Below are 24,514 nucleotides of genomic sequence, written 5' to 3' on the forward strand. Positions count from 1 at the left end.
AGCCAGGTACGTGGAAGGGGGATCTGTTGTAGGTGATTGCCCAGGAGGTAGAGTCAACACCAACTTGGCACTGAGATTCGCTGTCGTAAGACATACGTAATGTGTCATTCGTTCTGGCATCTTCTCTGTCAAGGTGGGAGACACTGAGTCAAGGTCAGGAATAGAGAGAGGTCCCCTTCTGGGTTTGAAAGGATGCCAGATTCTAGTGCAGCTGATGGGGACAAAAACCGTAATGACTCAGACCGGTGAAAATGGAAGATCTCCAGGAGTGAGTTTGCTTTTACCAGTGGAGAGATGACAACATTAAATTTATCAAGAGGCTGAGCCCATGGGAATATGCAAACTTTAAACAGAGGCTGAGCTGGTTGAAAGTGTTGCCCGCCTGGCGGTAGGGTTACATAATGCTCCCGTACGGTATCATTAAGGTAACAGAGTGTGGTATTCAAACCAGGCTGGTGTCCTGAAAGGACGGTATTGTGACAGGTTAAGAGGTATGCTAATTATATTATGTTGAGCCGTATTGGTTTGTACACGTGAATGCATATTGATGAATATTCATAAAAGGTAAGTCTGTTAACGTCTCCGCAAGATATGTAAAATACAAGTGCTGTGCTGCATTCAAGCTAAACTTCTTTTGAAAAGTGAAATTGTTCTGTTTGGGTTTGTTTCTTGGAGCGTGCTTGATCTGGAGCCCTGCTTCGTCTTCACTTTCCCACTTGCTTTTGATCAACAATTGAGATCATTGCTTTACTCTAAACAGGTTTTTTAAAATATAAGTTACATTTGCTAGAAATTCACTGCTTTTGATTCGTCGGCTGTGACGTCACCTGTTTGGCGCTTACGCTTGGTAATGAAAGAAGGCTGAGTGGTGGCGCCCCTGCCCTCCCGTAGCTACCGTTGCCTTGCCGTTGCCCTTGCTCGGTTGTCAACTGGTTCAGACCAAAGGGAGCGCGACGCGATGCTGCACCCTAGGGGTCGGACTTCGGCTCTGTGATGACCCTTGCTGAAAGGTGTATCTTGATGTTTATGCAGTTGTGGTTTTTTTGTTGCTACTCAAATTTTCTCTACGAAGTTACAGAAAGAAAGCATTTAGTACATCCTCCTTCTGTGACTTTCCTCGCTGTTGCTGACCATAAGGCATTTAAACTTGTGTTCAGGTTTTCTGGAATCCGCCAGGAGAGTGCTATTCACATTCCTGAAGGACACTGCTTCGTCCATATGTGTAGATCCTAATAATCCTGGCGACCCAGGAAGAAGTAAAAATCGAAACCTTGCCCTGCATAATGGCTTTGGGGAGTGGGGGGGGTTCTGCCCTTTTCTCAAGCAGGTCCAAGCACAGGCTTATTTTTTACACTCCGAGTTCTTGTTTCCCGAAGTGATCGTGATGCTCAAGATCTTTATTTACAGTGAATAACTACTTGTTCCCTTAAATATCCCAGAGTCTGGTGGTTACCTAGAACATTCTAGGATTGTTTTGCTTTAACCAGAAATATTTTATTTTGATACGCTTTATGCCTGATATTCTAGACTATCCATGATTCGTAATACGAGGAACTGAGCACTGTTGGCGCGTGTGTTTCCTATAGATGCGTGTACGAGAGATCTGGAGCTGGCCCTAAGGGGGAAGGAGGTTTAGGAGTTACAGAAAATTCTGCCAGAGGGAAATGTTTAGTAGAGTAAATGAGATAATGGGAAGATACAATAAAATCTCAATAAATTGTGTGAATGGAGGCTCCAAATGCATTCTTTAAGGTACAGAAACATTGTTACGCTTCCACAGATCTATAACCTTTAATGTGTGTTTTATCTTGCTTTTATCTGTGCTGCTTTAAAATTAGTTTGTAATCTCTGGGAAGCACCTGTTACCTGCATGCTGACTTACGTGTAGGAGACAGATGCTCTTCGTAATTCATTTATTTTTAAAAACTTGGTTCTTCTCGCTGGTACTGTACTAATTTGCTAAAAGCAGTCGAGTCTTCTGTATGGGTGGAACTTCCCATTTCTTTCCGTCTTCCCTTTTGCCATTGTTTTTGTACTCCCGACGTGTGTCTAAAAGATGCGTCTTGGAGAATAGAACATACAGAGGTTGGTGTTGGCATCTGGACTCCTCGGAGGACTGGCTTCGGTTTGGACTCGGGCCCTGTGCCCCGAGTCTAAGGCACGGCCGTTTGGCGGGCCGGTAGGCAGCTATGGCTTTCTGCAGGCCCCCGTAAATAAAGATTATTTCTATTTGTCCTGCTCAGTGTGTTTCCTGTAACAAGTCCTTCAAGAAACTCTGGTCCCTTCATGAACACATCAAGATCGTCCATGGGTATGCAGAAAAGAAGTTTTCCTGTGAAATTTGCGAGAAGAAATTCTACACCATGGCTCATGTGCGGAAACACATGGTTGGTAAGTTCTTCCTGCTGCTTTTCTCGCCACCCCCGTCATTTTCCCTCGTTCTTTGGTGTGTTTGAGGCGTCGGATTGGGCAGGATCTGAGGAACGGCCTTGCCGTAATCGTAATCGGTTCTGACTCGCTGAAACTAAACGCGCCGTGTCCCCCCTGAGCCGCCGCGGCGCAGCGTGCGCGGGGTAGGTAGCCTTCCGCACCCGGGCTTCTTTCCAACGTCGTGGCCTCTTCCTCTCTTGAGAACGTTGCTGCGAAGGCCTCACTAATTAAAGCGTGGAAGGTTAAGATGGCACGATTACCTCGCAGTAGGAGCGGGGTCTGGGCCACTTTGAGCGGCTTGGCGGGCCCGTCGTGAGTCCGGCGCCTTCTGTGTTCCAGCACACACGAAAGACATGCCGTTTACATGCGAAACCTGTGGAAAGTCGTTCAAACGCAGCATGTCCCTCAAGGTGCACTCCTTGCAGCATTCTGGAGAGAAGCCCTTCAGATGCGAGGTAAGGGCTGTGCTGGGCCCCCGGCCCTGGGGCGGGGGGGGGGGGGGGGGCGGGTGAGGGAGGGGAGCGGGGGCCGCGGGCGCCAGGTGCCGCTTCTAACACCCCGGTAGCTCTCCCAGACTAGGGCAGCCCCGGGACTGACACAGAGCGAGTTGTTTCTCTTTCCTCAGTCATCCCGACAAGTCGGGTGTGCTTCGGGGATCATTCTGCAGAAGCCCTCCCTCTTGCTAATAACCGAGCTGCAGACATATAGCAGCGCCGCAGAGGGAGCCTCAGCGACCTCGTGGGCTGGGCCCCAGCGAGGCCAGCGAGCGCGGCTCTCACGCGTCTCCCCGTGTCCGCTGCAGAACTGTGACGAGAGGTTCCAGTACAAGTACCAGCTGCGCTCGCACATGAGCATCCACATCGGGCACAAGCAGTTCATGTGCCAGTGGTGCGGCAAGGACTTCAACATGAAGCAGTACTTTGACGAGCACATGAAAACACACACTGGTAAGAGTTCCCGGGGGCCGGTTGGTCACCACCTGGGCGTCTGTGCACGTAAAACCCGAGAGCACACATTCGCGTTCCGAGTGCAGATCCTCCTTGAGATAAGCCCGGCACGTGGAAACACAGACGTGTCCTCCTGGGAGACCGGGCTCTCCTTAACTCCGTTCGTTTAAAAAGGGAGTGTCTGCCAGTGCCTTTTACCCGCGGGTCCCTCCGAGACATCGGACGCTTAGGGCACAGGATTCCTGAAATTGTACGCCACTTATTTTGTGTACGTGCGTTTGTGCTTTTTTAAGGAAAGGGTTCCGGACCCTTAAAAAGCGAAGGCCGCCGACTGATTTAGATCGAATACTCTCTCAGCTCGCTTAAAGTCTGATTGGATTGGATTTCCCGAAACTGACCGCTTTTCAGGAACCTCTCCCGTCAAATGAGATTAAGTCTTACTTTAACCATTCCGTGTTTCTAGGGGTGTATGCTTCCTAGCACGGATGTGAATCTTATAAGCACTTGATCACCCAGCCCGCAGGGACGCACGGCATCAGTGTATCTCAGCCTTGACTGGGTATTCTGGGGTTAGCAGTCTTTGCACCGATCGAACAGTGTGAACCACTTTCCGGGTTTCTACATAGAATCTAGTCACAGGTTTCTCCGTTCTGTTAGTACAAAGTGACAGAGCTAGAAAGAACCACAGGATTAACTTGCTTAGCGCCCTGCTCGTTTGGCTCGGCCAGTGGTGAGGAAACTGTCCTGGCCGGATCACTGCAGTGCGCATTTTTCTGTCAAAGTCCGGAGAAGAACGCCTGCCTGGCTTCTTTCCCATTCAGAGCGGTGCACCCTGCGATTTTAAGGATTAGTCTAGATGAAGAGTCACGAGAGGATTTTCATTAAATAAGTTACACCCCAAAGAGTAACTTTGAAGCCCAAGCGAATGGGTGGCAGGATATATCAGAGTAGTTAACAAATTCTCCTCTTCTAATTTGGTGGCTCTCAGATAGGCTCCTGGTTGTAACCGAGTCACTTTTAGGATTCAGTTTTTTGTTGGAAAGCAGGAAACTGTGGAACTACGTGGAAAATAAGCTCTTGGGAAGGCAGAAGCTGTGTCACATTCACACACGATGCCTGGGACATAGCGGGGGCCCCATAAATGTCCCACGATTGGAAGGAACCTGGAGCCACCAGTGCCCTCTGCCTCGCGCCCCTGCTCTTCTCTGCGTGTCTTCTGGGCCCCTCTGTCCCGGTTCCGGACTCGCTCCTCCTTCTGCGGTTCTTCCTCTTTCTTCCTTCCCCTCCATCTTTCCTCCTCCAGGCCCTTAAATGTCCACAACACGAAACAGAGTGTGTATTTTGTGATTAACTTATTTGTTGAATAAAATTTTATGTTGAATGTTCTTTGACCAAATAGGCAAGTTCAACATTTCCTGTTTCTTCTAAAAAAAAAGAAGCCACCTAAATTCACTTAAATTTTTATCCCTCTCATTAAAAGAGTAGTACATACTTCTTAAAGTGTATTAGAAAATGTGAAAGTTGAAAACAAAACAAAAATGATCATCACTGAAAGACCATGACTGTTAACATTTTGGCATGCATTTAAAAAAATTCTTGGGGCGCCTGGGTGGCTCAGTCGGTCAAGCGGCCGACTTCAGCTCAGGTCATGATCTCGCGGTCCGTGAGTTCGAGCCCCGCGTCAGAGCCTGGAGCCTGTTTCGGATTCTGTGTCTCCCTCTCTCTGACCCTCCCCTGTTCATGCTCTGCCTCTCTCTGTCTCAAAAATAAATAAACATTAAAAAAAAATTTTTTAAAAATTCTTTACTTTCTTAACACACGTATAGATAGATCCTGCGCATAAGTATTTATGTGTTCGTGTGTATAGTCATAAAACAAAAGTTGGGTCTTTATTGTAACCTACTTTGCCTTTTTACTGTGTTATGTCATTACCAGTCATATCGTTTTAATGGTTGTATAATATTCTTGCTGGTAAATTTGCTGTAATAATAGCCGTCATTTGCTATGCACATATATGTCAGGCACTGTCTAAAGTGCTTTACATACGTTACCTCCTACAATAAATATAACTTTTAACAATAGTCCCATAAAGTAAAAGATGTTGTTTTCTTTTTTTTTTAGCCAGTTCCCTATTGGACATTTAGATGATTTCTGTTTCCAACTTTTCTACTCTTCTAAATAATACGGTGATAAACAACTTTGTGGTTAACACATCCATGACTAGTCACTTAGGGTAAATTCCCGGAAATGGGATTATCTGGGCAAAGAGACGTGCACGGTCTTAAGATGTGGTATGTGTTGGAAAATAGCCATCCACATACACTCTCACTGGCTGCGCCTGAAAACACCCATTTCCCCAACGCTTTCCAACGCTAAATAAAATCATCACTGATTTGATAGGTGGAAAATGGTTTCTTATTGTAATAATTTGCGTGTAATTAATTGCTAGGTAAGAGTGGACATTTTTTCATGCACTTGTTGAGAATCAGTTTATTTTCTTTCCTGAATTGCTTGTGCCTCTTCTGTATTCACCTTTCCATTGCAGAGCTTGCCTTTTTTTTTTAATTGTTTATAATAGTTCTTTATATATATTTACATATACTGGACCTCGTTTAACACTAATATTAAAATACTCTTCCCTGGTTTGTCATCTGCCTTTTAATGTTGTTCGTGATACCCGAGCTGGGAGGGTAGCTGGTTGGTGGGGTGGGACAAACCTGGCTGTGCCATTCACTCCCGTGGGGCCTTCCATGAATTATGCAACCTCAGTGGGTCTCTGCTTCCTTGGTATTAAGTAAGGATGACAGGAGTACCTGGAAAATACAAGGAGAAGAGTTAGCACTCAAGAAGAAAAGGGATAGCTCTTTTAAGGCTGGGCAAAACCACATTTAGAGTGTGTTTTATTGGGGATTAAGGCCATTGCAGGAACGGACATTGCTTGGGCTGTTTCTTTACAGTTAAAGAGACTTGAGGCGGATCTTATCTAGGGAAGCTGGCCAGCCCTCAGGCAGGGTTTCCTAGGGTGGTGTGGACATGGGGTGAGTTCAACATGGAATAATTGCTGATTCTCCTCGTACCAGGCACAGCACTAAGTGCCTGGTGACACAGGGATGAGTTGAGACCCGGTTTGTGCCCTCAAGGAGCTTCCAGTCCAGGGACAGTGATGATGATTGTGGTGTAGTAGTAATAGTCGTAATAACAATATAATAATAATAATAATAATAATAATAATAATAATAATAATAATAACAGTCCTAATGCGCCACTAAAACGCGTGGAGCATCTGCTACGTGCTGGAAACTGTTCTAAGCTCTTTCCTTCTATTTCCAACTTATCTCAGTAACCTACTATTGTTACCTTCAGTTTTCAGATGAGGAAACTGAGGCTCGGAGATCACATAACTTGTCCAAGGCAGTCTGACTCCAGAGCCACATATTTAACAGTTCTGATATAATTTAACGTAGCAAGTGATAAAATGGGGGGGGGGGGGGCGGTGCAGGGCCTCATGAGGGCAGACAGCACCATCCCAGAGTCTGGTTCTCAGCTTCCAGAATGTGCCCGTGTACTCCAGCAGACCAGGATCAGAGGAACTGATAGGTGCTAAATAGTGTTAATGATCTATAAGCAAAACCGCTGGTTTATTAATTCACAGTGAAAAGGCTGAGCGGCAGGTGGCTCGGAGCTCTTATTTCTTTGGTCGTCATGTTCTTTGCCTAAATAAAAATCTATATCGGAAGCTAAATTATCAGAAGATTGGTAGGGATGGGGAATTACAGGAGAGGAAGGTAATTGAAAGATCTTAATAGTGAGTACCATATGTCATTGAACCTGATTGCAGCCATCCCTCGTAAGACAGACTTCATTTGCACACTGCTAAGAAAATGTTGCCAAGTAAAAATGCCACACCGTTGATTGTCAGGTGTGTGTCCGTTTCTGAGATGCTGACATGCCAGGGCACGCATGTCTTAATGTCTTAAAGTAACACATAGTTGTTTATAAACATCAGTCAAGAACCAACCAGGGGCACCTGGAGGGTCAGTCGGTTAAGCATCCGACTTCAGCTCAGGTCATGATCTCACGGTCTGTGAGTTCGAGCCCCACGTCGGGCTCTGTGCTGACAGCTCGGAAGCCTGGAGTCTGCTTCGGATTCTGTGTCTCATTCTCTCTCTGCCCCTACCTCACTTGTGCTCTGCCTCTCAAAAATAAATAAATGTACAAAAAAATTAAAAAAAAAGAACCAACCGAATTGTGGGGGGCACATGGGTGGCTCACTCAGTTAAGTATCCAGCTCTTGATCTCAGCTCAGGTCTTGATCTCAAGGTCCTGAGTTCAAGCCCCACGTTGGGCTCTGTGCTGGGCATGAAGCCTACTTAAAAAGAAAGAAATAAAAATTAAAAAAAAAAAAAAAAAGAAGAAGAACCTACCAAATTGGGCTCCTGTAGTGAACAGGACTGAAACATCCCTGGGTTCACAGGGCTTGCAGTGAGTCTAGGGGGCAGACACACGAGGCACCACACTGGTTCGCTGATGAGAGCACAGCAAGTAAGCGGAACTAAATGAGGTTGGCTAGAGTTTGGGGGACACGCACGGCCTGGTGTGGGGTGTGATGAGACGTGTTACTGGAGAGCAGGTGCCAGGTCTCACTCACACACACACACACACACCACACACACAAACACACACCCGTAAGACGTGTAAAAACTTTTGGACTTTATTCTAACGACAGCGGGAAGTTCTTGCATGGCTTTGAGCAGATTGTGACACAGCTCTTGAAAGTTCTCTCTGGCCGCCTGTGGAGATTGGGCTGGAGGGCGGGGAGCGAGAAAAGAGATGGCGAAACCAGTCAGGTGGCTATTGCAGTTAATCTAGGGGAATGAGGGTGAGGATATGGACTGTGGTAATGGCAGTGGGTGAAATGAAAGTGATGCACCAGGGAGGTGAACTTGGTGACTGATTGGATAAAGGTGGTGTGCGAGGGAAGAATCAAGGGGTGGTCCCAGGTTTGGGTCTTGAATGCCATTTGTCAAGATAGAGAACAGTGGATGGAGGGGCACGTTTGCTAGGCAAGATAATGAATTTAATTTTGCACTTGTTAGGTTGTTTTTTTTTGTTGTTGTTGTTTTTTTTAGCCTTTATTTTTGAGAGAGACAGAGCGCATGAGCGAGGGAGGAACAGAGGGAGAAATAGAACTTGAAGCAGGCTCCAGGCTCTGAGCTGGCAGCACAGAGCCCAACATGGGGCTCGAACCCACGAGTCGTGAGATTATGACCTGAGCTGAAGTCAGACGCTTAACCGACTGAGCCACCTAGGCACCCCTTGCACCTGTTAGTTGTGAGACCTCCGTGGGACATGCAAGTGGAAATACCCAGTAGGCAGTCTGTAAAAAAAATGGGTTTAAAGCTGAAGAGAGAGATTTTAGGCCACACACATCGATCTGCGGGTTTCTGCTGCTGCTCAAGGGTATTCATACTAAGCAGACTGGAAACCAAGATCGCTTATCCCTTTGAACAGTGCAAAAGGCAACCCGCTAGCCAGCCCAATTCTTGTTCTTTCCTATCTTCCATGTAGATTCTCTGCCTTCATTTCTAACGCTCTTCCTTCACACCCATTACAACACTGCTTCCTCTAGTCGGCTTAGCTTTCTATGTAATAGGCCTTCTCTCTAGACGTATTTGTGTTGAGATACCTTTCTGGTTGCCGTGATGGAGTTCACTTTAGCGTGTCTTCCGGTCACCCATCTACCAGCTCTTCTGCAAAGTGGGACGTTGTGCAGGTGGCCGCGTGCACATAGTACATTTTGATTCTCCCTTATTTCAGCCTCATTTTCATCTTACCCCGAGGTCTTCAGGAGACCTTCCCATCACTCGTTAGCACAGTCAGTTGGGGCCAGATGAGTAATGAGAGTTAGAGGCAAGTGGGATTGTAGACTCATGTCTGGAACCACAAATGTGGAAAATGTGGTAGGACTTCAAGAAATGAATAGAACATTACTAAGCAATGAAAAGGACCCATTGAAATGTGATCCCATGCATTTGTGGGAGGCGGGTCCTAAGAGTTGTGGGCCCTTTCTATGGCAAATCATTGTAGCCTAGAGGACTACACATGAGAGATGGCTAGAGAGGTCCAGGATTCGATCCGGAATGAAGCACACAACAGAAAGTAAGCTTACAGTGAGGATATGCTGTTTGTGGCGCAGGGTCTAGTGTGCCTAATATGTGGTCCGTGAGTCAGGTGGACAGCGTTTGCTCAGAGTAGACTAATAATTCAAAGAGTAAGTCCTTTGGCTTTGTTTCCAACCGGCTTTTGGGAGCGAGGACTAGTTCTGGAGAGTCCAGGAGGGAGGGGCCCAGGGGAGTTGAAAGGTTATCAAACAGGTGTGCTTTTAAAACATTATATGATGGAAGTAAGTGGTGTTTATTTAAGAGAAACAGAATGTACACATAAGCATAAAAAACAAAACATCACTCATCAGCCCATCGCCTCCGGGTAATCACTGACATTTGTTGTGGTTCTTTCCATATTTTTTCTACAGATGTTTTTCACCAAAAGAGGGTAATACCGTGTGTGCATTTGCATTTAAGTTGATTGTTTTACTTAATAGAGTATGGATTCTGACGTTAGGAATTTGAATTCTACAGTTTTATAGTATTTGTTAACGGTGCTGTCCATTCAGATGGGTGCGCCATATTGATTTAATGAACCCCATTTAACAGAGAATTTGAAGTTTTTAAGGTAGTTGGAGGAAATGGGTTAAAATGAAAGAAAACAAGTTGGGCTCAGAACTTACCCAGAAAGTTGAATGTGGATCACAGAGAAGAGCCTAGCAGTGGCAGCAATTGAATAATGAAAAGCTGAAAGATAAGAGGAATATGATGTCAGAAACTAATACTGGTGATTATAGACAAAACTGATCCCTCCTGACTGCACAGCCCGGTCTCTTGAGGAAGCAAGGAGAATTCTGGCTTTCACAGAAGGAGGGTAATGGGAGATGTCAGTTTTCAAAGGCAAAGATAAGAAATAAGGACTACAGGGGCGCCTGGGTGGCTCATTCGGTTGAGTGTCCGACTTCGGCTCAGGTCGTGATCTCACAGGTGGTGAGTTCAAGCCCCGCGTCGGGCTCTGTGCTGACAGCTCGGAGCCTGGAGCCTGCTTCGAGTTCTGTGTCTCCCTCTCTCTCTGCCCCAACCCCGCTCATGCTCTGTCTCTCTCAAAAATAAATAAACATTAAAAAAAAAAACCACTTTTTTAAAAAAAAGAAATAAGGACTCCGATACGGGTACAGAGGTGTTCCCTCCTTGTGTACAGAGGGGTCCCAACGCGGAGAATAGTAGGAAAATAACATTCCTCCGTGTGTGCAGGGATGCACAAAGCTCCGCCATATGAAGGGCTGTGTTTTATGTGTCGAAAGCACACTCTGGAACCAGACTGCAGGGTTTTAAATCCTGGCTCTCCTCCAGCTGTAGAACCCTGGGCAGCTTTCTTAATTTCCTTATCAGTGAAACAGGGATGATAACATAGCTGCCTCCTACCCAGGTCTGTCCCTGGGAGGATCACCAAAGTTCACAGACGTGAAGCGATGGGAACGGTATCAGGCACACAGGAAGGGGCCGTACAGCACAGCTATTGTTTATGCTGAGTAGGGCGAGGACGCTGTTGGAAACGAAAGGGAGCCGACCTGAGCTGAGAACAGACTCTTGTAGCAGGAGTTACAGTAAAGGCACAAGCTCTGTACTCTGAGAATTGGTGAAGGAATTAATAAATACAAGCATATGTCCACTGAAGGGCACGTACACAGGTACTCAGCATGGCGTCCGCATGAAGTGATTAATGGATGTACGCGTTCAAAAACTGTTCTGTCTCCCCCTATGGCTTGGGTGGAAGGGTAGGCTGGCAGCATGGAACTGTGTCGTCATCCAGAGGAAGTTAGGAACCCTAAAAATCAAGCCCTTATTTCTCCCCTAAGTGCCTTGACGGGGCATTTTGTTTCCTTTTTTAAAAATGTTTATTATTTTTGAGAGAGAGACAGAGTGTGAGAGGTGGAGGGGCAGAGAGCGAAGGAGTCACAGAATCCGAAGCAGGCTCCACGCTCTGAGCTGTCAGCACAGAGCCCGACGCGGGGCTCGAACCCATGGACTGTGAGATCATGACCCGAGCTGAAGTCGGACGCTCAACCGACTGAGCCACCCAGGTGCCCCAATTTTGTTTCCTCTTTGACTCATCGGCCCTATGCTTCTCATCCAGGGCCAGGACCCCCGCTCAGCACCCCCACACACCCACACACACACACGCATGGACATTTGGAAATGATGTAGGGACAGTTTTCATAGAATCTCTTGGGAGCATTTAGTGGGCTGGCACCGGGAACGCCGTGGGCTCTTCGGATGGGCCAGGCGGTCCCACATGATGAAGAAGTTGTCTGCAAAAATGCCAGGAGCTCTCCCCCGGGAGCCACGGCAGCGGGGGTTCCCCGGGGTGGGGCGAGCCACGCAGTATTTTCCAAGTCCCATACCAAAAAGTAAGCCACATGCTAAGGATCCCGCGCGAGTAGACACGAAGCGACTTACGCGCGCTCCCCAGGATGTTTTCAGCAGCCTTTCTTCTGGTTGGAATTCAGAAATTGCTAACAGATTAACTTGCCTAAATGTAAGAGGCAGAGACGCGTCCGCGGCCTTAGCTGCTTTGAGCACAGGAAAACGATTTAAACGGTTCTTCGCGTCGGATGTGAAGGATCACTACCGTAGATTTTGGGGCGGGGGGGGGTGTTTGTTGTTGTTTTTGTTTTTTTAACCAAGCCCAGATGGTAGGTTGCATGTAAGTTTTCCTCCTATCCGCTCTTACTTGTGAAGCCCCAACTTGGGGAGACTCTCTTAACGCCTCTTAGGCTATAATAACATGCCGTACGGGAGCGACGTGGTGGTGATCTCCTCGTTGAGTGCGAGGGCTAGCGTGAGCACGTAATTGCCGCCTAGTATGTTAATCGTTTTCTTGTGTCTGTGTTCATCTCAGGAGAGAAACCCTTTATCTGTGAAATCTGTGGCAAAAGCTTCACCAGCCGCCCCAACATGAAGAGGCACCGCAGAACGCACACAGGCGAGAAGCCCTATCCGTGTGATGTGTGTGGCCAGCGGTTTCGCTTCTCCAACATGCTTAAGGCCCACAAGGAGAAGTGCTTTCGGGTGACCAGCCCCGTGAACGTGCCGCCTGCTGTCCAGATCCCACTCACGACCTCCCCGGCCACCCCAGTTCCTTGCGTGGCGAACACACCCACAACGCCCACGCCCCCGATCAGTATGAGCCCCGCGAGCACTCTCCCCCCGCGGCCCATCCCGCACCCCTTCTCACACCTCCACATCCACCCACACCCTCACCACCCGCACCACCTTCCTATCCCTCCGGTCCCGCACCTCCCGCCACCCCCAGCTCTCTTTAAGAGCGAGCCTTTAAATCACCGAGGCCAGGGTGAGGACAACTTTCTGCGGCACCTGGCAGAAAAGAACAGTTCAGCACAGCATCACTAACATCCATCTCCTTAAGTGTGTTCTCCAAGAGCTGTGTGCCCGTGTGTGAGTTTGCAGAAAGGGAGCTGGTGGGCATTTCTGTAGCTGCCAGACTCTCCTCAGCCTCCACCAAGAGCTGTGTCATTGTCTTGGGGAATCGACACATCCAAGGGAATGAACGAGAAGACCGCCTTGCGCTCCCGGAGGGAACTGTCATCTAAACCAGGGGAACCACCGAACTAAAGCCCAATTCGCTTGCATTTTCTGGTGGACTTTTATAAATTTCGAATACTCAGACTTGTGGAATTTTATAATTTCATATCAGCTGATGAGGTATGCTTGCTTTTCTATCCCGGGCTTCTCCTCAAAGAGGGGACAGGCCCGGCTTCCTTTGTACTAATCGGGAAGGCTGTGAGATTAATCCAGAGCATTAATTGTATCACTGTGTATCGTAACCAATTCTTTTCAGCTTTTGGCGCTGGCCTCCGAATCGAGCCGGCCGTGTTTCACAGTATATCAAGCATTATAGAGAAAGACAGAAATTTTCTTCTTTGTGTAGCTCTCCTAACGCACTCTTTATTTTACTACAGAAATTATTTTAGAGTTTTTGTATAGACTTCTTTAGTAGTCTGTTTCTAAAATGAAATGTATTTCAATAAGCGGTGTAATTTTTTCAGTGTAGCTGGGCCTATGTTGTAAAATAGAAAAAAAATTTTTATAATCATCAAAATGTGATTCTTAAAGACGCATATAACTTCTATAGTTCAAAGTTATTCTTACATCCGTACAACTCAAAGGTGCTTCAGAGACTAGATGCATCTGGGAGGGTCTCCAGACACCAGGTCACTGCAGAATGAGGTCTTGCTTTCAGAACTTGGCGTAAGTCCTTGGCAGTTTTTAAATCTCTGCTTCACACTCAAGTATCCGTCTGTCGGGCTCGTTGACACGCTCCTGTCCTCCGTGTTTCGTTTCGTTTGGTTACCGCGTGAAGCGGGATGATTTCATTTGGTCACTGCGCTAAGTGGGGTGATTTGCAGGGAGCTGGACCCTTTCCAGGGACGTCCCCTCACGCTTGCACGTTCGAAAAATCGGAGTCAAGCTGTTCACCATCAGGAGGAGGAAGTGATGGAGAATCATTCTCCCTCACGTCTGCGTCTCACTTTCCCCAGGGCTTGTTTGTGTCCAGCCGATGGCACAACCAAATGGAAGTCTCACGAGACACTGCTCGTTTCGAGGCTGCTGTATTTTTCTAGAATTGTTAGGAAAATACGAAATAGTACACTAAAATCACAAGCATGAATGATGTTGCTGACAGTAGCTGAGGAGTTTGGGTGAGGACAGATTTGACTATGAGTTTTTAAAATGTCTGTTCAGCTATGGATCCAGCCACAACTTTGAGCTGTTCTAACACAGTTTAAATGGTAGCGAGGGAAAGAAAACTGCCTATGTTTTGTTGCCCTGTTCTCTGCAGATAATTATGCGACAGACAGCGGTGTTCCCAGGTGGTGAGGGGAACATCTCTCACCACCTTTTAGATGGGTTACTTTTTCAAGTTTGGGAAGTTTCGAAAGAGCACGATCATTCAGGAGCTTATATAGGAAAGTCTGAATAGAAGGGCTAACATACTGCTCATACTTAACTGATCAAATTTCTCCAGACTCTGTACAGCTAAAACTTTTATATATATATATATATATATGTCTCAGAGAACTGAGTTCCAAAGCTGGGTCCGCTTTCTTTCTCTCTCTCCCTCTATTTTTTAATCTTGACATTTCTTCAGTTCCTCCCCCACCCCCCACACTGCCTCGGGCTCTTAGATCATTGCCTAAATAAGAACCCTGGCTTTTATTTATTTTTTAACTTTTAATATTAAATGTGCAGATATACTTCAAGCACTTTTCTGGCTGATTAGCTCTGTGGTAGGAAAATTTGGAACTCTTGATGGAGGTCAAGTCCCTCTTTTTAAAATATCACATTCTCTGTTAGCTTTTTGGTTTAAAGTTTCCTCATTTTTTTCCTTCTGATTATTGCCTTTTGCCTTCTGTAATGAGCACAGGAAGATTTTGGAACGGGGCAGAAAAGTATCTCAAGACCTACTTTTCTTCCTGTTTTTGGATGTAATTTCTAAAGAATGTTATTTTAAATATTTGCGTGCATTTTTCGGACACCCAGGTACCCAGACCAATAAGGAAAATTAATTTCTTGTTTGTGATTGTCATTTCTTTCGTGGATGCGTCCCCTTACTCCACAGTCTCCTTTACCTCCCGTGACAAGTTTCTGGATGGATCTACACCTTTATGTAGACATACCGTTATTTAATGGCCAAGCCTATGATATTAAGATGGTTTTTTAAAAGATGTAAATCGCAGCTTAATTGGTTCTGGTACCTTATTTTATTCTAAACAAATTTATGGTATTCGGTAGCAATTGTGAATTCTAGACTTGAGACCATTAAATCAACCATTTTATGAAGTGTACTATAATGATACACTGGAAAATTCAGGTCGTCATATTTGATTTTTCATTCAAGTGAATATAGCCATAAGAAAATACCTACTTACATAGGAAAACCAGTATGAAGCAAATAATCACCACCACCCTTAACAGAAGCAAAAAAGGATTTGTTTTTGTTTTGTCTTTTGAATCAGCATTGTCACACGACACCGTTCATAGTGAAATGTACTGTGGAACAATCTGGAAACTTCTAATTGTTTTTCCCCCTAGATGGGTATACCTTCCTTGACTCGGGGTTTGTAGTCTTCAGGAAAACTGCTCAGCACGTAACGATTCCTTATCAGTGTCATATTACACATAAACAATGAGATGCATTAAATAATATTCACGACGTTAATGCTTCTGAATATGAGAACTGCAGGATTAAGCCTTAAACATATATGTGCGTCAGGTTTAACATGCTTCAGACTCCAACTCAGGGTTGGAAATTTGATTGGGGTCCTTCACTAAGGTAAAAGTTGCATCCTGTGTGTTCCCTCCAGCCTACAGTACAGCACCCCGTGACTTCTTCAGAACTTCATGCCCGTTTGCTATCTGTTTACGAAGAAAAGAACCACGGAGGAGTTTGAGTCCTTAGCCCTCATCTGTCCTTCGTCTGCTAAGACAACAAAGGCCACCTTTCAGCGTCCTAGCGATACCCAATTGAGGCTGTTTCCCATTACTTAATTTCACTGTCTTCAAAGGCTTGTTTCTTTCTTTGGTAGGGTTAAGGCTTACTTGAGGAAACTTCCCAAGGACTTTCTTGAGTTGACATTGCCTCCCCCCCCCCCTTATCTCATAGATTTATCATTCAGATATAAACTCTTCCTTAGCCTTAATGAAAGGCTGCTTGCTGCTTTCTCAAATGGAGTCAGGGAGACTCAGACTGAGTTAGACGTTTTAATTTGAGTGAAGAAAACAAGGGGAGCAGTTTAAAGGCACGTGGCTTCATTTCCACATCTGTTTGTGATCTGATTCTTATTTGTAGCGAGCAGGGAGTCTCCACCTAAGACGTTACCGTGGTTCAAAGAAATCTTCGCAAATCAGCCACGTGTCTTTTCAAGGTCTATCACTTACATTCATTGTTCTAAATTAATGACGGAGGATGGCATTACCATGGTTGTCTTTTTAAAAATTACGTTTGCGGGGCGCCTGGGTGGCGCAGTCGGTTAAGCGTCCGACTTCAGCCAGGTCACGATCTCGTGATCCGTGAGTTCGAGCCCCGCATCAGGCTCTGGGCTGACGGCTCAGAGCCTGGAGCCTGTTTCCGATTCTGTGTCTCCCTCTCTCTCTGCCCCTCCCCCGTTCATGCTCTGTCTCTCTCTGTCCCAAAAATAAATAAAAAATGTTGAAAAAAAAAATTTAAAAACTACATTTGCTGAGGGGCGCCTGGGTGGCTCAGTCGGTTGAGTGACCGACTTCGGCTCAGGTCACGATCTCACGGTTTGTGGGTTCGAGCCTTGCATCGGGCTCTGTGCCGACGGCTCGGAGCCTGGATGGAGCCTGCTTCCGATTCTGTGTCTCCCTCTCTCTCTGCCCCTTCCCTACTCATGCTCTGTCTCTCTCTGTCTCAGAAATAAGTAAACATTAAAAAAAGATTTTTTTTTAATAAAAATAAAAAAAACTACATTTGCTGGAAGCACCTTTTCGTTGTGGCCAGAATGCTCCCTGTATCTCGACTGCCCCTAGTGTACTGACCGCAGGCGAAACACGCTAAAGAGATGCTTGTCAACTTCGAATTTTCTACTTCTCGAAATTTTTTTCAGTCCTTACGTTTGTCACGTGGGTATGTGCGTGTCGTTTAATTTTTTATCTCCCTGGAAGTTTGAAATTTTGAGAAGATTGAGCAGAAATAAAAATCTGTTGCCGATGATATTAATTTACCCTACCTTGCGGATTTCAGTCAATGAAGCAGAATGGTGGGTCGGATTTTATTGTACCCAAAAAAAAAAAAAAAAAAAAGGATAAAAAGTTAGAGAAACTTCTGTGTGAGCTACTGCCTAGAAGAGACAACTCGTACTATATCGCCCATCCACACGATGCACATTTCCATGCTGTTCTAGACTGTGGGAAGTACTTAGTGGAAAAGGGGATACGTTCCATTTAAGAAGTGTATCAGCTGTTCTACCACGACAAAACCCAGCTCGCTTGGAATTCCTCAGACTATACGATTGAACAAGTAAATACCGGGTTTTAATTGTCCGTTGCCTAAGTCCGGATAGGAAATTCCCCCCAAAAGATCATTTTTTTCAGGAATGAAAGGTCATTAGCCACTGGAGTTAGTGGCATTCTTATGCAATAGGAACATTACCACCCTGCTTCGGTCATCTGTAGCATTTGTACTAAATGATGATGGCCTTCCAGCCCTGGACGCTACCTCGATAAAGCAAACCAGAGATCCTCTCTCCACTTTCTATGGAAGCCATAAAAGTTGCCATCAGTATGTCCCCTTTCATAACTTTTATACTCTCCCGACTTTTTATAGACTTTGTGACCGGACCTTTTTGTCCTAGAGGATCGGTTTTGCAAGTTGCAAAGGAAAAGCAAACTCCTCGGTCGTCCCAGCTTTGAAGCCTTAGCTTCAGGAAATTCGTTTAAAGAACCAGATCGCGTACCACTTACCGAATTCTTGATCTCGGTCAAAACTGTTCGGCCGAGAGGCAGCTCCAGAAAACAGACTTCTCTCTCTGACTCCCTGTGTAGAAGCTATCTTGTTGTAAGAAACTACTTAACAAAGTGGATCTCTACTACCTTGTTATTCTGTGGGTCACTCGATGGAATGTGTATTGTCACAGTGTTCCTGCGGTGGTTTTTATTTCCTTGTGACAGATCCGTGAATGGACACCTCTCCCGAATCCCCCATTGTCTCTCTGAAGCTTCTTCACGCTCTCTCACTCCGTTCCCGAGTGCCTTCAAAAAAGCCAGCATCCTGGAACATTCTTCTGGTCTGAATCCTACCTCTGAATATCTCCTTCTGCTGAGTGTTGGAAGCCACCCTTGCCCTAGTTGGTTTGGCCCTGCAAACTAGCTGAAACCTTGGATGTGAACTTTGAACCTCTCCCTGTTCTGTTTCCCTAGGTCGCTTTTAGATCCCACTTCACGCTTTCGCTTCTGTCTTACGTCTTGACGCATTAACATCTCTAATGATGGAAGATTTTACCCTTACCCCTCATTCGCTTTTCCTCTCACCGGAAACTAGATGTTCCTTTAGAAGTAAAGGTCACCGAGCACCTCTTTTGAACAGCTCCTTCTCATCATGGTCTTGCCAAACGGCACCCTCCCCCCCCCCCTTTCTGCTTAAGGGACCCCGAGTGCTGCTGTTGCTGCGTCCTGCTCCTGCGTTGCCCTCTCTCTCTTCCAGGAACATTCCGGAAGATCGTACCCATCATTTTAGTGTAGTCAAATTACTTCAAACTTGCTCTCTGGGTTTATCAGCAGCCCTTCATTGATGCCTATCTCATCCGCCTGTCCCTCAGAAACGTCCAGTTCCTTTCTTTTCCACTGGCTCTCATCTAATTAACTCTTAAAGTATGACTGATGCATAACATATGAAGGATGGAATAAAAAGGGGGTTGCAGTACGTTCCCCGTGTGATCCGAGCACCTTATCGCGAAACCATTGTTAACAACGGGCCGATCTTTCCCGGTCAAAGCTGACGTGCGCGGTGTTGTGCGGGTCTCTTGCTCCCTGTTCGGTTCTCCTCCCACACCGAAAACAAATAGAACTCTTTACGACGAGGAAAACTCGGTTGCGTTTTCTTTTCTCTTTTTGTAAGGGAATGAAATCTGCTAAGTGGAGTATTTTGGTCTTAGTCAAAATTTTTCCTTTCTGACCTAAATTGCCATGTCCCTTTCCCTAAAGCTGATCATACTAATAACTCAGGTTTTCAAGACTAAGAGCCACACAAAGTGGGAGTCTGTGAAGGCAGCTGTTAATAAACTCACCCTTTTTTGTCTGGCGACCGTATGTCGTTGGTGAGACAGTGCAAACTTGTGAGAATTGGTTACGTTCGAAAATGAAGAAATTCAAGACCTCTGAAGGCCTCCCAGGCTGTTTGGAATTGGCAGGCCAGCTCACAGAATGCAAAAAGTAGATTTATATGGAATTAAGTATCAAGAGTTTTCTCGTTTCAAGGGCTTTTCGCTTAACGTTTTCCTCGATGGTCCCCACGATTGACCTAGAAGTTGGCCTCTTGTATTGTAACTGGCTCCCTAAAGTAACCACTTCGACATGCGTGGCTTCCCTTGGGAGTCACAGGCCACACATACCACAGGTTGGGGAGAGCCACGGCGGGCTCCCACGCGGAGCAGCCACATCCCTGAGATGGACCGCCGGCTCGGTCATGTCTTCGGTGATAGGAGACGTTTGGCGCGAGTTATCGAAGGGCCCTTGTCCCTGAGAAGCGTCCCCTCCACCTTCTGGTCGCAGGTTCCTTTCACGCTATTTGAGCTTCTCTGGTGAGATCAGGGATGTTACAAGTTACTTGAAAGCACCCTGGGGTACGTCGGAAGGAAATGGAGTACTTGCATTTGCTGGTTTTGACCAGCCAGGGAGCCTCTCTCTGACGGGGATGTGCCAAAGAATCAGGTGGTTTCTGAATATCCAGCTCCACTGAACGAACGCAGCTTCCTCCCTGCCTGTCTTTTCCAGGTGAAAAGGGACCGTGTGCTCAGAAGGGCAGAGACAGAGACGTCACATCACAGCCTGCGTAGGACTCGAGGCTGTGTGTAATTGCATTTGAAAGTCGGTGGGAAATAGCTGATCCTTTCAGAATCTCTTAACAGTCTTAGAAATAGCCTTTCTGTCCTTGGTTAGCCAACTCACTAGGTCTTTCCAAAAGTGGGAAAGAAAGAGACTGTGTAGCATAATTTTGGTGTTTCCTTCTAATGTTGTATCCCAAAGGATAGATCTGCAGCCTCTGAAAATCCGACGGATTCTTCTCAATCTTCCATAAGTTCAAATATGCATTGTATTCATGTCTCGGCAAGGGCTGTGTGATTCTACCCCATGAGCAGTACCGGCTCTGTCCACAAGGGAGCAACAAAGTACTTTGGCATCTTTATTCTCCACCTTCGGAAGAAAGCGCGTGCTTTTAAGTCTCTTGCAGACTGTCCTCTCTTGGCTCGGTGCTTATTTATAGATCTTTGTTTTTAAGACATTTTCCCTTATTACAAAGTCCAGTAGTTACTCAGCCTTCAGGATGCAAACAAAGATTGAAGAGTGGGGTCAGGCAGCTTAATTAGCCGCTTCAAACAATGGTGCCCGGAGATTGAAAGCTAGGACCATCCCATGGGGGCCCGGTTGTGCAGAGCAGGAAGACAGCCCTCCTTACTTCTTCCTTACAAATGCCACCACCAGCACAGGGCGATCACATCTCTGAGAGGCACAAGAGCAGCGGGGTGGGGGTAGGGGGGAGACTCTGGAGTACGAACGAGGAAATGCTTCTCTGCTGGGCTCCAGTGGATGTCTGTTACACCAGCGAGCAAGTCCTCGGCCTTGGACCCTGCATCCTGACCCCTGGGAGGTCCCTCTCCAGGTTAGGATTCAGTCCGTGTTCCCTCTGTCAGTGACTTGTCCTAGGGCTGCTGACCCCCTTCCGCTCTCTGACCAGGAGTTTCGTACTCATGGTGGCATCTGCCCCACCGTGGGCCGGTCAGTGACAGCCCAGGGCAAAGCCCCGCACGGCACTGTTTACCCCGTAGAGCTGGGGGCGCCTGCGCCTAGAGCCGCCTTGCCTTCCCTTCTGACCAGATCTCTGCCTGGCTCCTGCCCCGAACCCCGGCCCAGGCTGACCCACTCCTACACTTGACAAAAAGCGAAACGAGCTGTGATTGATTGGTTTAGGTTAACAGGTGGCCAGAAGTAACTTGTTGGGTTTTATTTTTGTTGCCCTCCCCCCGCCCCGCCCCGCCCCGCCCCGCCAGTACTGAAATCACTTGCACTTTTCCTCATTTCTTAAAAGAAAATCCAATTTGCTTGCCAGGAGTTGTTTAGCATTAGGTTTACAAAGTTGAATGTTGAACATTTGTCCAAAGGAGTTTGACAAAACAGAAGCTGCTTGGTCCCTGTTCCGCCCGCCAGCTCCCGAGGCTCAAGGCCACGCGGCTGGGGTACTTGTGTCAAGTTCAGAAGGGGGCAGTGGCCCTCTCCTACCTCTTCGAAGACGCAATTGAAGGTCAAGTTGGGACTCACGTAGGGCAGGTACCTCTCTTGCTGCAAAGAAGTTTAGAGAAGTCTTTGAGTCGGGGTGGTGACAGGTCGGTGGGACAGGATCCCTTCAGATGGGAAAGAGCCTGCAGAGAGGAGGGCTCTTGGCCCCGGGGTGCTGCAACGAGGCGGAGCCCAACTCCCCCCTGAACCTCCAAGCTAGCCCAGCTTCCCTGAGTCGTCTCCTTTCCGGCATCCTGTCACGTCCCTCAATGTACTGATTTCCCACCCCCCACCCCCCACCCCCCGCCTTGTGTGAACTCTACCAATATTATTTTTTTAGCAATTGAAATGCACTTTTTAATTTCCACTCAATCATGATTTTAAGTATAAAAAATTTATAGACTGTTAAAACTACTTTTTGTGTGTGTATTTTTAACCACTCGATGTAGCATTGTCTATTTTATTCTTTGCGAGACTCTGGTATAAGGTGTGCCACTTCATGATATTTCCGACATGCTGGGCCTTTGGATGTGTACGGTAACAAACTTAATGCTAATGTTCAAAGTAAAAAAAAAAAAAAAAAAAAAGTAGCCACATCCGTTGTGTGCCTTTCATTTCTTCCTCCTCCTCAGTCAACAACATCCTGAGGTCTCCTTGTCCAGTGAATTCTTTTTTTTTTTTTTTTTTTCTGTGAAATGAACAGCCCTGACCTGCTGTCATCAGTGGTCAGTCCCGCCCAGCTCACAAACTCTACAACCCCCCCCCCCGCCCCCGTTTGAGGGATGATGCGTTTTCAAGGCCCATGGCCAGAGTTAAAGTGATTCATTCTCATCCTCATCTGCCAGCCCCTCCCCCACCGCCCCGACTCCTTGCTGATCGGTTTCAGTAACACTTACTCTGTCCAGCTGAACAATAATCTGATCATATCCTCGAACACAATATTTGAGGAAAGAATCGTGGCCAAGATCTGAACCAGTCTGGGGAAAACCAAGGCCGGATGGAAACAGCTTACGAAGTAAGTACCTTCAGGGAAAAGCAAGGATTTAAAATCTGGCGCTCGGGATGAGGGCCCTCTTCAGGCCCCTCCCATTCATTCATTCATTCATTCACCCATTTGTTTATTCCACAGATGTTTATTGAGTGCCTAGTCTGTGCTGGGCACTAATCTAGCCACTGGGAATTCAAGCAGTGAGCAGGACAGGGTCCCTGCTCTCGTGGACCCTGTCCAAGTGGAGGACATTCAAGAGACCAGTAATTATCGAAGACCATGTCAGGCGGTGAGATGCTGGGTGAGGCTGGTCCTCAGAACTGTTTTCCACTGTCAGCTGGAAGATCACCTGTTTTCTGTCACATTCCTTTCCAGCTCAGGGTCCACCCGGTTTGGTTCCTTTCAAGGACTGCAGCGAGGGAGTTAAGGAGGTAGAAAAGAAATCCCCTTGTTCTGGGGCGCCTGGGTGGCTCAGTCGGTTAAGCGTCCGACTTCAGCTCAGGTCATGATCTCACAGTTCGTGAGTTCAAGCCCCGCGTCGGGCTCTGTGCTGACAGCTCGGAGGCTGGAGCCTGCTTCGGATTCTGTGTCTCCCTCTCTCTCTGCTCTTCCCCTGCTCATGCGCGCTCTCTCTCTCTCAAAAATAAGACTAAAAAAAAAAAAATTTTTTTTTAAATCTCCTTGTTCAAGTCCCCTCTATTTAATACCTCTCAGAATGGAACAAAACTGTCCAAATCATAGAATTACCATACTTGCTTTCTAGCGTGTAACTCTGACGAGAGACTGAGGTTAACACACATTTTTTTCATGGATATAGAGTAGATACTCCCCTGCCTCAATATATACTAACTCAGCAGCTTTCACCCTTTGGGACCCTTAATAAAAAATGTACATTCTCATTACCTAGCTAATCCAACAGAAGGAAATTAAAAATTCAAGAAAAATATCTTTGTATGTGCTGTACTTTGATGTTTTCTATTTTTTAAATGCTAGTCATAAACAGCTTAATTAATTTTAAGACCCATGACTAAGTCCTACCTGTAGTCCGAAGAATCTTGTTCTAAAGCAGCATATATGTATATTCTTTTATTCCAACTACAGCCTGAATTCACTTTCACGTAGAATCAGGTTGTGGTAGCTGAAAGTTCCAGCATTTTAAGTCGAACGTGTTTCTATTTCTGACTAGGTCCCAACTCTGATGCTCCCTACACGGATTATTCGTTCCAGTGCCCTGCGGGAGATAGTTCACATCACAGGCACATTGCGGTCCTTTCTCATGGGGCCTGTAACCCACTGTGAGGACCAGGGCAACTAGAACTACAGATGACCCTCAAACAACATGGGGTTTATGGGTGCTGACCCCCCTGCGCAGTCGAAAATCCAGGTGTAACTCTGGACTCCCCCCAAACTTAACTACTAACAGCCTTGTGTTTTACTGGAAGCCTTACCAATAACAGAAACAGCCGATTAACACATTTTGTATGTTCCGTGTATTTTTTACTGTATTCTTACAATGAAGTAAGCTAGAGGAAGAAATTCATTAGGAAAATCATAAGGAAGAGGAAAATACATGGACAGTCCTGTGCTGTTTCAAAAACACCCACATTATGAGTGGACACCCGCAGTTCAGACCCACGTTCGAGGGTCAACTGTACCTCCCCGCAATTTAAACATAAACTTCCTTTCAAGAGGGAGTCGCTGTGAATAATAACGACCCCGGATGCGTCTCACGCCCGTGCGTCCCCCGACCTTCCTCCCAGTAAGCTCCCAGTAAGTGGCGTGGCCATTCCCACCACTCTCCAGTCTGGGCTTGTCACTGCTTGGACCAGTAGAATGGCAAAAAAGGTGTGCGAGTCCCGGAGCCTATGCTTCAAGAAGTCTTGCGGCGTCTGCCTTTATTTTCTTGGAACCCGACCACCCCCATGAGGAAGCTTGGGTTGTACCACCCAGTGGTGGCTGTGTGGAGACAGAGGTCCCAGCCCGCCCTGCCAAGGCTCCAGACCCACGGG

The 24,514-nt window shown here is 46.6% G+C and overlaps 1 protein-coding gene across 3 annotated transcripts in view; it reads left to right on the forward strand.

The window, feature by feature from the left end:
• Positions 1-15,725, forward strand: part of ZNF652 (zinc finger protein 652) — a 55,698-nt gene extending 39,973 nt beyond the window's left edge. For all 3 annotated transcript variants that reach the window (XM_086687066.1, XM_086687065.1, XM_086687068.1), the window contains 4 exons: positions 2,244-2,391; positions 2,770-2,885; positions 3,233-3,377; positions 12,384-15,725. In XM_086687066.1, coding sequence (XP_086543192.1) covers positions 2,244-2,391; positions 2,770-2,885; positions 3,233-3,377; positions 12,384-12,895 — 921 coding nt within the window. In that variant the 3' untranslated portion in view covers positions 12,896-15,725. The remainder of the gene's footprint in view (positions 1-2,243; positions 2,392-2,769; positions 2,886-3,232; positions 3,378-12,383) is intronic.
• Positions 15,726-24,514: the final 8,789 nt, after the last annotated feature.

This window comes from Puma concolor, chromosome E1 (genome assembly GCF_028749965.1).
Source record: "Puma concolor isolate L17-30 chromosome E1, mPumCon1.1.hap2, whole genome shotgun sequence".
In the NCBI taxonomy this organism is placed as follows: Eukaryota; Metazoa; Chordata; class Mammalia; order Carnivora; family Felidae; genus Puma; species Puma concolor.